We start from the raw sequence: 13139 nt of genomic DNA on the forward strand, positions 1-13139 counted from the left end.
TAATAAAGACCTATTTTTCCTCCCATTCATCATCTTATCCCTTTTGGTGTCAAGAGTGTGTCCCGGCGACTGCAGGGCAAAGGAGGGGTACACCCTGGACAGGTCACCAGTCTGTTGCACGGCCACACAATCACACCTAGACTCACAAATTGTTCTTGTTGCAGGAAGTTCCTTTGGACTCTTCCCTGTTTATTTTTTTCTTTGACCATCATATTCATTGAGATCTATGTTTAAAACATTATTAGAGTACAAAAAATATATAAAATGGAAGTATTTTTATTTAAATTTAATGGTTTAAAGTACTGAAGACAAATTTGCACTGCTGTGTGTATCTGCCCAATGATCTCCCCCACTTTATGTCTCCTTACTCATCAATCAATCGTAAAAATTGCTACTCATACAAGATATTTATTTGATCTTGAACATTTCCTGTGCATAACTGTAAATTGTTTCTCTGTCAGAAGGGAATGAGAAGTGGAGTGTGAATAAAGCTTTGCACTGTTCTGTAATGGAGGCTTTTGTGTTCTTCTTTGTTTCTGCAGACCAGCATAAAGGAGGGATTGTTGCTGAAACAGACGAGCTCCTTCCAGAGGTGGAAAAAACGCTACTTCAAACTGAGAGGACGAACTCTTTACTACGCTAAAGATGCCAAGGTAGATCCCCTCAGTGCTTTCCTCCTGCGATTCAGTTAGGATTCAAACAATGAGCCTCTTTTAATGTGTCACCTCAGTCTGACAGTTACCATATATTACTCACTTAAAGGGTTAAATAAAACTAATATCACTGCTAGATACAAATCCTAAAAAATAAAAGCAAGAGCTTAGGTTTATGTGACTCTAAAATTACTGTGGATGAATAAAAGGCTAAATTGGAAACATGAAGACTAAGGTCTCATTTTTTAACTCTAAAATGTATTAACATGTAATAAGGTATTAAACTTCCTGAAATAGTTTGGTATCGGTTCTCTAATCCTGTTTATCAACTCAAGTCTTACAGGAAAGCTGTCCTTCATTTGTTCTGTCCTACCCTGCTTAATTCCAATCATCTTTTGTAAAATCGTTCCCAGTGCTCTTTTTTGTTTTCAGCCACAATCCAAAAAAAACCTGCATCATTTTCTAGAACATAGTTTCTGCAGAGCGGCAGTAGTTCATTAGAAATTCACCTCTGAGTTGAGAGCGGGATTATTGGTGCGAAATGAGCCTGCTCTTACTTCCCATGATCCAACAGTTTACAGCCCTAACCTAGTAACAGGGTGACTGCAGGTCTGTAAAAAATCTTAAAACGTCTTTTATTCAGCTGAAATGAGGCCTTAAAAAGTATTAAATCATCTTGAATTAGGGGTTAAAATGTCTTAATTTTCCAATGACACTTTCTCATCTGCTCCTGATTCACTAGAGCTGGGGTCCACAACCTGCAGCTCTGGAGCCACATGTGGCTCTTTTACCTCCCCATTGTGGCTCTCTGGTTCAAGATAAATAAAATGTTTTAAAATGTAAAAAGTAACATACTTGTTAGTCAGTTAAGTCAAACTTTATTCAACTCATTCAAAAGCAGTTGTAAGTATAGCTCCTATAATAATTCATCAAACGGTATTTTCTAAGTTTACCAAAAGTTCTTCTGAAACATTTGGACAAATTTTTGAGTACCATGTACCACTGTAAATTAATTGAAGGTCAGTGAGTACAGCCCCAATTAAAGATCATTGAAAGGATGCAGGACAGTGTATTCTTATGACCCAACCTTAAAAAAACTTCAGTATTAGAGAACTGACACCAGAAAATGCTACTGTATTTCTTCACTAATATAAACTTCATATTTATTTCCTTCATATATACAATTAACGAGTTTTTTTCTCTATTTGATTGTAACTTAAAGTTTACTTTTGTTTTATGTTTTTTTCTTTGGGTTTCTTTAACCTCTGTTCTGAACTGTATGGTCTGGAACGTGTGTTATAACTTGTGTGTGTGCACATGCTCCAGTCTGGCAGTGCCTTGGTGCGCTGGCAACAGCGGGCGCTTCGCAGAGTGTCCAGGAGCCGTGTCTGCTGGCGGGTTCTGTCTGTGTGCTGGACAGGTGCACAACGCGCCCCACCACCTCTGGGTCCCAGCGGATCTGAGGAAGGCCTAGTGAGAGATCGGGTCAGCACAGCTCAGTCAGGAAGCTAGCAGGATACCAGACGGTTACCGATGCAGAGTAGTGCTGCATTCATGTCATATGAGCTTGTTAATTCAAATGTAAATACTCAATAAATACTCAATTTACATAAATGTGTCTCAATATTTGCCACTAAACAGTCGGTTAATATAATTTCTTTTTTATATGACATGAATGTCTTTTAATTTATGATATGAACATAGGTTAGACTGCAAAACGTATATAAGCTCTTAGTTAAAATAAGTTGATAAGTTAACCTCATTAAAGTATCTTTTGCTGGAGTAATGGGGACAAGGGGAGGACAATTTTAACTTTCTGAAGCTTGCCCTAAATACCAGGGATTCTGGGGGAAAATAAAGTGGTGCTCCGCATTTCATGCATAAGATATTAAACTTACATTTGATCAGCAGGTCTGACAGTTTTTAAAAACATTGGCATTGTCGTCAAGCCGTCCAGAAAGAATCTAACTGTTTGCCAAATTTGGCATTGATTGTGAAACCCTGTAGTGTGAGCAACACCATTATTAAGGTTTTCAAGCATTTCAAAGCCCATAAAATCATTGGTCTGTAGGGGCAAAGACAAGAGACTTTTAGACAGATTGTTGTGCATTTCCTGGCATACACATTATTTGGCCATTACACCGTGTTTTATCCATCAATTAGTGAGTATTAGTGGTGATCTCGTACAGCGTGTACATAAGTGTCATATTTCTACAGATGTTGCATAAACAGACCCAGCCAGAAAGCCTTAGTACAATGTACCAAGTTTAGTTTGCAGCTAAAGTTTAAAAGGTTTAAAAGTAGAAGAATCTTGCAGATGCAAGGAACCATTTTACTAAGACATGTAAGTCTACTGCAATTAGAGATGCTCAAAAGCTACTGGAAACATTTTAAAATAAACTGTTAATCTTAAAACTGTCTGTAGGTTTTCTCTGTGAAAAAAAAAAAAAATCCAAAGAGCTGTGAAGCCTGCTTTAAAAACCCCTTTTGTGACCTCTTTCTCATGACCACTACGAAAAAAGGATCTGATAAACATTCACAACAAGCTAACCTACGTAAATGCAAAGGGACGTACTTAGGTTTTCTTTAGCCTCGTTTCTACTGAGCGGTCCGGCCCAGTAAGGAGTGGTACAGAACAGTCCAGTTAATTCTGGCGAGCGTTTCCACTCAGTTAAGCCTTGCTTCCACTGTTTGTTTTCACGGCACATACATGGTGTCGGCTGCTAGCGTGCCACTACCTCACCCTGTATCACACCGTCACCAAAGGATCGCAAGGAACATTTGCAGTTCTACCGCAGACCAAACCTTGCTCCTGTTTGCAGACATTTTCAATATAGACTTGTGACCAAAAGCGTGCACAGGAAACCAAAAAGCCAGAGCGCTTACAAACGTTGGAAACGTTAGCCTAAGTAAGTGCTATACTGACACTTTCTAATGTTGTCATTAGTTTCTGCCAATCAACGGGTGGCTACAGAGGCTCCGCCTCAACCTTTCCACTTTTTAATGGACCGAAAACCAATGGGGTCCCAAGAGGTATGATTCAGTACCATTCAATGGGTCCATTTAACAATAGAAACGGTCAAAATACTGGACCACTGAGCAGAAGCTAGGCTTTTGTGATCATCCAGTTGTAAATAATTTTGTGTAAATTGCTGTTGTAGAAATTAACTTACCAGCTATGATTATCATTTGTTTCAAATTTTGCATGCAAAAGGTACAACAGTAAATTGTTATTTCAGCCATTGTAGTATTAATGATGTCTAATTTGAACTTGGAGTAACATTCAGTTTAGCTCAAATGTACCTAGTGCAAAAACTTGAAAATGTGTCTGATATTGGCACCACCTTTCTTGTTTGAACTTCCTTTAGACAATATTCTGATCAGACTTGACCGTTCTAATCATATTAGACTACAAGAGTAATGATCATGCGGGCTGAAAGATTCCTCATGAAGGGTGATGGCAAAACCAGCAGGGACCCAGACACAGATTGATAGGTTTGTCAAAAGCCTTAACTCAAAACTCATAAGTCTTACTCAAAACAGAAATCTAAAGTAGAGTGACACTCAAAAGAAAGTGAACAAACCAAAACCCTCCGACACAGAAAAAGGGGTCCTTATATCCAGAGAAAATACTCAATAAAAATTAGAACAATTTTCCAGGAGGAAGGATGCAGAGCTAAACTGGGAGGAGCCACAGCTGTCATAGCAATGTAAACAAGGCTACCAAATAAAATGCAATGTGTCATAATTACACCTCAAGATAGGGTGCTCAGGCAGGCAACGAGCCGGATCAGGGTCATGGAAAAGAGAGATTTAACAAGCAAGCATCCACTGGTAATTTGTAAGATTGTAATCCAATTGGTCCACTGTATACTAATCCTGGCCTTCCGATAACAATAACCACAATAACCAGATTCAGTGTAGAGACATAGAATACTTCTTGAACCCATAGACTTGCAGGGTGATACATCCAAATCATTACAGAATTAATTATTCTAGAAATGGTCAACTATGTCTTAGAAAACTGAACTGGAGTTTCCTGGTATCCCCCTTTCGAGTGAAGTCTACAGATGGTGAACACACCTTGTCCCTGACCTCGTAAAGATTGTCAACCAGTGTGAGTCTTTCCTAGTTGCACAGCAATGGAGCCAGGAACCATTTCCAGACTTTTGGTGTTGAACCTTAGACTTCCTCACAGGGAGAGAACCAGGAGAAGTTAACCAGGGAGTTGTGAGCATACTAAATTCAAGGCAGCTGAGTGGATCACGTACTTGGGTTCTTGGACCACATGGCTCAATGTGAAGTTTTTAGAACCCAGTTGAAATACTGAACTTGGCGATTGGTCTGAAGATGGAAAGGCAAAAAGAAGGTAACCCTGTTCCACAAGAGCTTGTAGAAATCTTTCCAAAAGGGCCAACACAAACTATGGACCATGGCCCAAAACTGTGTCTTCAGAGAGACCACAAAGACAAAACACATTTTTGGAAATCAATTAAGCAAGTTACTTGGCAGATGAAAAGTCACTTGTGGTACAACACAATACATTTATCCTTAATGGAAAGAAGGACAATGCTACTTCCTGAACTTGAAAAAACAGTGATGAAGTCCATAGCAATGTGCGACCACAGGCGGGAAAGTAAAAGTATCGATTGAAGTAGCACTGACACACAGGAGATACAAGAGAACAAAAGCCAAAGTGTAAGGAAACCCTCTGGGACACTAGAAACATTGTGCTTCCAGGAAAGTAATCCGCATAATTCCTGGATGGCACACCAAACTGAAAAACAAAAATGTCTTTTTGGACCTGGGAACGTTAGCTGGAGGGAACAAACAGATAATGTGAGGGACAACCACCAAGAATTGTAATGACTTGATTTTTCATATCAAACCCCACCACAATGTGACCAGCATAATACCAGATGGTGGTTCCCTTCTAAGGATCTCCTGAGTCTTTCTCCTGGAATTGACGAAACTGTGCTCCTGAGTGATGGGGACAACGTAAACTGGATCTTCTCAAAAAACAAAGACATCTTGACTTAGTGGAAGTTAAGCCAAACTTAATGTACTCCAATTTCTTTTGATGTTTTATTAACCTTGCTGAAGAATCTAAAAGTGATATTGTGGAAATTCCCTAATTGAAATAGTAAACCTGCATGTCAGTCCACCAGGCACAAGTTTCCTTGCATTTGTCATAGAATGTATGATACAGTCCTCTACAAATTCAGAAATTGTTGTTGCCCTCAGACATATGAGCCTTTGCTGATTGATAAAGTCCTGTTTACTAACACAAGACTTTACCCCCCACATTCCTGAGACCAAAGTTCTGAAGTCAATGGGGAAAACTCGCTTAGTTTTCCCCATTGACTTATTTGCACCAGATTGCTCGTTTATTTGTAAAGGACCCAATGAATTCTAATTTGTCTGAGCTTTGTCCCCCTTGCTTCACAAATTAACCCATCTATTAGGCTGTCTCATTTCGTGGCTTTCTTATAGTGTGCAAGAAGTGCAAAAAAAACCTAAAATAAGCAAACCTTTTAAACTAAAATCTACTTGCTGCTATGGCCAGGTAGTGTTATCCACTGTTACTGATAAGTACTCATTGTCCCTTGTGCACATTCATTCTCTCTGGGACATTGTCTGGTGTTTGCCATGCACTGCTGAAGCTTGACATCCTCTTAGATCCATCAGAGTAGCATCATCTCAACAGCACTGCTTGGTGTCAGAAACATTAAGTGGTAGCTTTTTGGTAAGTTTAGTACTTAAATTTAAAAATAGAGGAATAATACTGCCTGTCATTGTCTAGTTTGTGATGTCGTGGAGATTCAGGATGGTTCCCAAATGAGAGCAATTGTCAATAGACACATGCTGGTGTCTTAAGTGATGTAGGCATTCACTTTAACACTAAATGTTCCTAAAATTACTGTTGTAAAGTCATGTAATCTAAATGAATTAAAAACAGTTTAAGATAAGTTGAACAGTAGATATTCAGTAGTCAGCAGAAAACTGAAGTTACGACAATGTGTATGGGAGAGACAATTGTGAATATACATGCCTGTAAGTGAGGAAAATTGTCTTTGAATTACTGTAAAAAATAGTTCAAAATAAAACATGCTGTCAAATAAGAGCTACAGACATTTTGCTATTTTTGGGTTCATTTTTATCACCTAGTAGTGTTAGATGATTGTCATGGAACATGAGTTATGTATATAAAAAATCCAGAGGAAAGCTTGGACAGTGGATTAGTTAAGTCAATAGAATTTATTCTCCTGATATGTGATTTGCATATCGGGAAACAAAATGGAGTGATATGATTAGAAACTATACTTTAATAATATTTAATCATTTATTTATTTAGTCAGTGTCCTTGTCACAGATGAACCAAACTACAGATATGGTGATGATGTAAAGCTCTGTTGATTGTACTTCACATCCGTTCTTGTTTGATTGCTTGAAATAAACCAATTCAATTCAATGTAAAATAAAAAGGTCCATATCCTGTCAATTTTCGAATGTTGGTATTCCTTCTTCTGCTCTCCAATTAACAGTCGTCCTTTAGGTTTTTAAAAGAGTTTCTAAAGTTCTCTGTGCTGTACTGTCTGCACAGTGTTCGTCAAGGTCCTTGTCCTTCACTCTGCTGAAAATAAGGGTCATGGTTGACTTTTACAGATAGTGGTAGATCCCAGTCACCATCTTGAAATTATCTTTGACTCTTCTATTTATTACTGCATTTGTTTGTTCAGATGTTTGTGATCAAATAACCTTAGGCCAGTCCAATGGACCAAGTGCTTTAACAAGGATTATACATTTTCTCACCCAGGTGTTTTGAATTTTTTTCTGATTTTTGAGAATCCCGGCATGTTTGGCAATTTCAGCATTCCTTCTTGTCAGATGGTCACTCAGATAAACAGCAGATCCTTTCAGATTTTTCCTTTGCTTCATCAGAGCTAGTTTGTGTTTTCGATTCACAAACCTGGTGATGATTGTTGGTTTATACTAGAGCTGTCAGGCGATTAAAATTTTTAATCGCGATTAATCGCATTTCGTCCAGAGTTAACTTGCGATTAATCGCAAATTTACATGTGGCCTTTTTTTAAGGAAAAAAAATGTGTGGTTCATGGAATTTAGTAGTTCTAAATTTATTATGAAAACAAGAATGGTAAAATTAATAGTTTTCATCAGAAATACTTTATTTTGTAACATTGTATTGAGATAAACTTTCTTAACAATAAAAGGCTGTAACATAAAATGCCTAACAAAAGCCCAAGTCCAAGTGAAGGGCATTTTAAATTCAAAACTTCAATCAACGTTCAGTAAAATCAAATAAAAAACATCAAAAATAACATTTCCATAACACTTTCATGTTCATTTTTTGTCAGGACCAAATCTTTTCCTCCTCTGCTGAATTTCAGTAATAAATGAAATAGAGATTTATCATTTCCAATTAACTTTTGTTTTTTAAAACATTAAAGACTGAGAAAAGCGGGATACACTGTGGATAATTTGACAGTCTGTTACTGCCGCCGTGTTCTCTGGCTGCAGCGACGTGTCCAGCGGAGCTCACGCCATGAATATGCCGGCAGACAGACCGCTATTCTGGGGTTGGATCACGCTTAAACCTCCAGAACATTTAAAACGTCCCCCGGTGCGCTTGCTGTTCGGAACGTCGGGGGTCCGCAGCTCTCGGGACGCTACCACCGGATGTGGTACTGGACGCGAACCGGAGCCGGGTTAGGGTGCAGGAGCTCTCCAGGTCCTAGCGCCGGCCGGTTTTAGCTCGCAGCTCGGTGTTTGGAGACCCGCCCGTGATCTAGTGAGAGCAGCCGGTGAGTTAGAGGGCGGGACGCCTGCGCGCGCGGTATGGAAAGGCATGTATGAGAAAGTCCGCGATTAATGCGTCAAAAAAATTGCCGGCGTCAAGCACACGTCAGATTAATGCGTTTTTAACGCGACAAATCTGACAGCCCTAGTTTATACTGTATGTCTCCTTTCTTTTAGGCAGCGGATGGCAGGTCTCTATAGTATTTAGATCCAGAGAAATCTCTTTAGATTTGAAAAGTAATCCCACTTGATGTTCCACAGTCACTCTCACCAGGATTAGAAGTGTTGGTAGCATTGCTAGCTCCAAAAGCTTATGCCTTTGCCCAAGGTTTGATGTGTGTTCCAGTAATGATCATGTTGTTCATCTTAGAGTGTGGTTCCAACTCGTCCACTCGTTTCTCCAGAAGATCAACCCTGTTGTCTCATTGTTCTTTCTCGGCTCCAAGTCTTCTGAGCTTTTCAGTTAGCTTCAAAAGTGGGGCTAGCTTATCTTTCATGACTGTCCCACACACAGTCAGGTCTTAGGGCACCTTTCTGATGTCTCCGTTGTCACTTGTTGCTTTGTTTTTCTTCGAGGCCATGGTCAGCTTTCTTTTTTTCTAATAATTCTGCAATAAATTAAGTTTTAAGTCTGTCGATGAATCGAAACTTACATGGTATTATTCTGTTTCTGTATCATTTTTGTTTTTTCTTTTCTTAGGAGTTCACCTGCCTGTATTCAGTGGGTCATAGTCTAAGAAAATCAGGGCACTCATGTAACTTTTCAAGTGAAAAGCTTTTCTCAACAAAAACTATGAATCTAAACAGAGAATTTTTCCTGGAAGACTGTCGAAGGGTATCAATCATGAGTTCTTTTGGTAAATGGCATCTGCTGTTAAAGTGCTTTTCCACCTTCTTCAAATCCAAATTGTTTTACATTCACCACATTCATCAACTAATGGTGGTAGAGTTGCCATATACTGGCTCTAGCCGGACCACAGGGACTAATGTGGGGTTTGTTGTCTTGCCCAAGCTAACTTAAATACATGATTGTGCAGAGCGGGAACAAACCTGCAATCCTGCTATCTTGCAATCAGCACCCCTTGGGCAGTTCATTATTTTACATAAGCATAAGCATCAAATTTTCCATAAGGAGACAGTAAAACCTTCTGATTCATCCTCATTGGGTATTTTTGTTTTTATTCGTCAGCAAAAACCCCATGCTTGTCATTTGGATATTTTATCTTGAGACACACTTCTTCCCTTTCTTGAAAAGCTTACATGTTAAAAAGAATAAAGAAAAAATAGTGAGTGAATAATCACAGATTTCCATTTTTAAAGATTTTCATCCTACTAAGGATCATTTTTGAAAATTAAAATAATTATTCAGCTCTTACATGTATAGTCCCAGTACTACTCCCCACCCTCACTGATCCATAAAATATTCATATGGATGAGAAATGCAGTAGCTTTGGTCAGTCACTTAGAGTGAAAAAAATAGTTTTTTTGAGGCTGAGTAATTACTCACAGAGGAGGAACACTGGAAAAATTTTTAGTTAAAGTTGAAGTAAAAGAAAAGCATGACATACAGCAGAAGCAGTTAATTTTAGATCTCAGAACAGCAGAAGTTCAGGTTTGTAGCACATGCCAGCAATGGCATGTGCAGATGCACAAAGTACCCTGTGTTGTTCAATAAATGCACATAACATTATAGGGCAATAAATCAATGCAAATTTTCCATTTAAGAGGATTTGTTTTTTGGAAAGTCTGGATTTTTTTTCACAGGATCCTGCTCTCTTGGGCTTCCATTGTTCATAGTAAGGCCAGTCCGTTCATTTCTTTCAACATGCTAGCATTAAAATGTCAACTAGCAAAGAGGGGGTTGTTCCCATGAAAGGTACAGTTTCTTGTGTTCTATGTTTTGCGATTTCCGACTTGGAGCAACAATCCACACGCTCTGCTCCACATTGTTTCAACACCTGGAGCAGAGGATCTGTCAAGTGGGAGAATTGCTGCTCCTTACAAGATGCTAAAGCTAGCAGTAGCTCACAAAACACCCGACATATTGTTCCACAAACATTTGTATTGCTTTTATTAACTTTGAATTCAGGTCAACTCAGAAAATGAGAGGTTAAAAAGGAAATTATATTAAAATATTCTGTCATTTATAATTTGTGTTTAAGAAAATAAAGGGAGGAGAAAAAAATCGATTAAAATTAGAAATTGAATTTGGCATGAACAAAATGGGAGATTTTATTTTAAGCAATATTGCTCAACCCTAAAACATTCCCAGTGACAAGGAAGAGCTGGAGTCCTGACAGAAAGTCTGAAACCTTAAGGGGTTTGGTGAATGCAGTTAATAATTCAATTGCAGAAAAAGAGGTTCCAGAAATGTTTAATGTTCAGATGGTGGTATTTCAGACCTTCTTGCAGCTTAGCTTGTTTGTACTTTATTGTGCTCCCCTTAACATAACATCATACAAAGTTCCTACTTGTGTATGTCAGCTACAGGGTTTCTTATTTTCTTGAAAGTAAATGCCCATATGATTCATAACCACCCTCTCTTAGTCAAAGAAATAAACATAATTTGTAAAAAGCTTAAAAATGTTCCACTTTTATCTGTGGCAAACATTAAAATGTCTTCCAGCAAAGTTTCCTTTAGCAGATACAATGTTAAGAAATGAAAAATACTTGTTTAAAAATATCTAAAGTAGATAAATAATCTTATTAGGGAAGTTTTTCCATAAAATAATTTTAGATTAAGAAAACATGTTGTAGTGACTTCTTGAAATAAGAATTCTTAATAAGACAATTTTTTTTACTCCACTTACAGATTTATTTTCTTATTTAAAAGATTTTTTTCTAATTGTGTTCTTATTTCTAGGTGACATGTTTTTGAAGTGTGTTTGAATTTTTAAGTTCCAATATTTCAGAAGCAAATATATAAACTTCTGGTCTAGAAGGGGAGTGTTTGCTCTTGAGCTGGGAGAATGTGGGATTCAAACCCACAAATTGGGTCATACCAAAGAATCTTAAAAATGGGACCCGATGTCTCCCCGCTTGACACTCAAAGACGTTGGATTCAGGGGTTAAGCCACCAAAATGGTTCCAGACTCTAGTGGTGACAGCAGCTCACCACCCTCCTCGGGGGATAGCTCAAATGAAGAGAACATATTTCACCACACTCAGTTATGAAATTGTTACAATAGTGGGACTTTAACTTGACTTGACTAGGGTACACTGCCCCATTCACCTGATTGTGGTAAGTATGTTTTGGAACTCATTCAGTTTCTAATTTATGAACAGTCAAAGTCTTAAGGGTTTCCCTGCTGCACCCTGGCACTGACTGCTGTCTGCTGCTCCAGGCATAGCAGCTATTTCCAGGCCTGCACCCTTTGTTTGTGGGTAAACAAGAGTGAGAGTAGTGAGAGTTGAGGTGGCGTCTGTTCCCCTCTTCTGCTGGTTCCTCTTTGCTTAACACCTGTAACCCACACATAAACTCCAGGTTGTAGATGTTTTATGTCACTCAAGGAACTGTCACTATATTAAAAACATCTGCCAGGCTCTGACAGATTTCAAGTTTATTTTGTCCACTGTAGGGTGCACCAGATTATAAGGCACGCCGTCAATGAATGGTCTACATTTTAACTTATGTCATATATGAAGGACGATAAGTCCTTTAAGTCAAACTTTATTAACTGTCCACAGACATTCTAGAACTTGTTTCTAGAAGTGTTAGCCATGTTAGCATTTTAGAATGTTCACAAACCTGTAACTCCCAGCCTTGTTTGTAACACGTAAAAAACAGACTGATACTGCTAACGCAAGCATTACTGTAACTACACTGGCTCTCAACCTTGTTAGTAACACATAAAAAAAAACAAAACACACAGTCCGACACTGCTACACGTTAGCTAAGTTAGCTTATTCAAAATAACACTCTATCGAGCATTTTTACAGAGCACAGTTTCTCTCAAAATCACTTAAATATCAGTAATAAAATAATTATAATAAGGCGGACGTTGTTTTTTGAAAAAAATAAAGGCTTTTTAGTAAGGTAGTCGACTCTTAGATGCATTGATTACTATCCATTCATGATTTTTAATCGTTTTATGTATTTTAGCTAAGTGATAATTGAAAAATTAGTGTAATTTACAATAAAAGTACACTGAAAAAAGTAAAATACTGGATCAATTAACAAAAGTTCTGTAATTTGTTACATTTTAAATTATTAGTTTTCATCAAATTATAATTTTGAGTTGATGGTTTACTCAACTTCAAATTTGAATTTGATAAAAACAACTGTTTTTAAATGTAACAGATTACTATGCTTTTGTCAAATGATTCAATGTTTTTACAGTGTAGCAAGTAGAACTTAACGCAGGACATTTCTCACTCAGAAATGTTTTGAAGACCACACAAACTCACCGTGTAGATTGCGACGGCCAATTGGCTTTGAATAAAAGTTATGCTGTGCATAAGTTCTGTCAGGCCAAATTTAAATATGTACGGTTCCATCCAGAGGAGGAGGATGAGGGTAGAAACCGTTAAAGGGTGTGTGTGGCTTCAACAAGTTCTGCTGAGCGCACTTCAAATGATCAAAAAACTACATTGGATATCCTAAAGAAATTTCCACCGCTGTTAGAAAAGGGAAAAGCAAATAACAAAAGCCAATCCGGGCTTTTATAG

General features: G+C 38.0%; 1 protein-coding gene across 1 annotated transcript in view; it reads left to right on the forward strand.

The window, feature by feature from the left end:
• The window catches only part of dgkh (diacylglycerol kinase, eta), an 81473-nt gene that overhangs the window by 21100 nt on the left and 47234 nt on the right, over positions 1 to 13139 (forward strand). The window contains exon 3 of the mRNA XM_036209763.1: positions 543 to 653. Coding sequence (XP_036065656.1) covers positions 543 to 653 — 111 coding nt within the window. The remainder of the gene's footprint in view (positions 1 to 542; positions 654 to 13139) is intronic.

Source organism: Oryzias melastigma, linkage group LG21 (assembly GCF_002922805.2).
Source record: "Oryzias melastigma strain HK-1 linkage group LG21, ASM292280v2, whole genome shotgun sequence".
NCBI classification, from domain to species: Eukaryota; Metazoa; Chordata; class Actinopteri; order Beloniformes; family Adrianichthyidae; genus Oryzias; species Oryzias melastigma.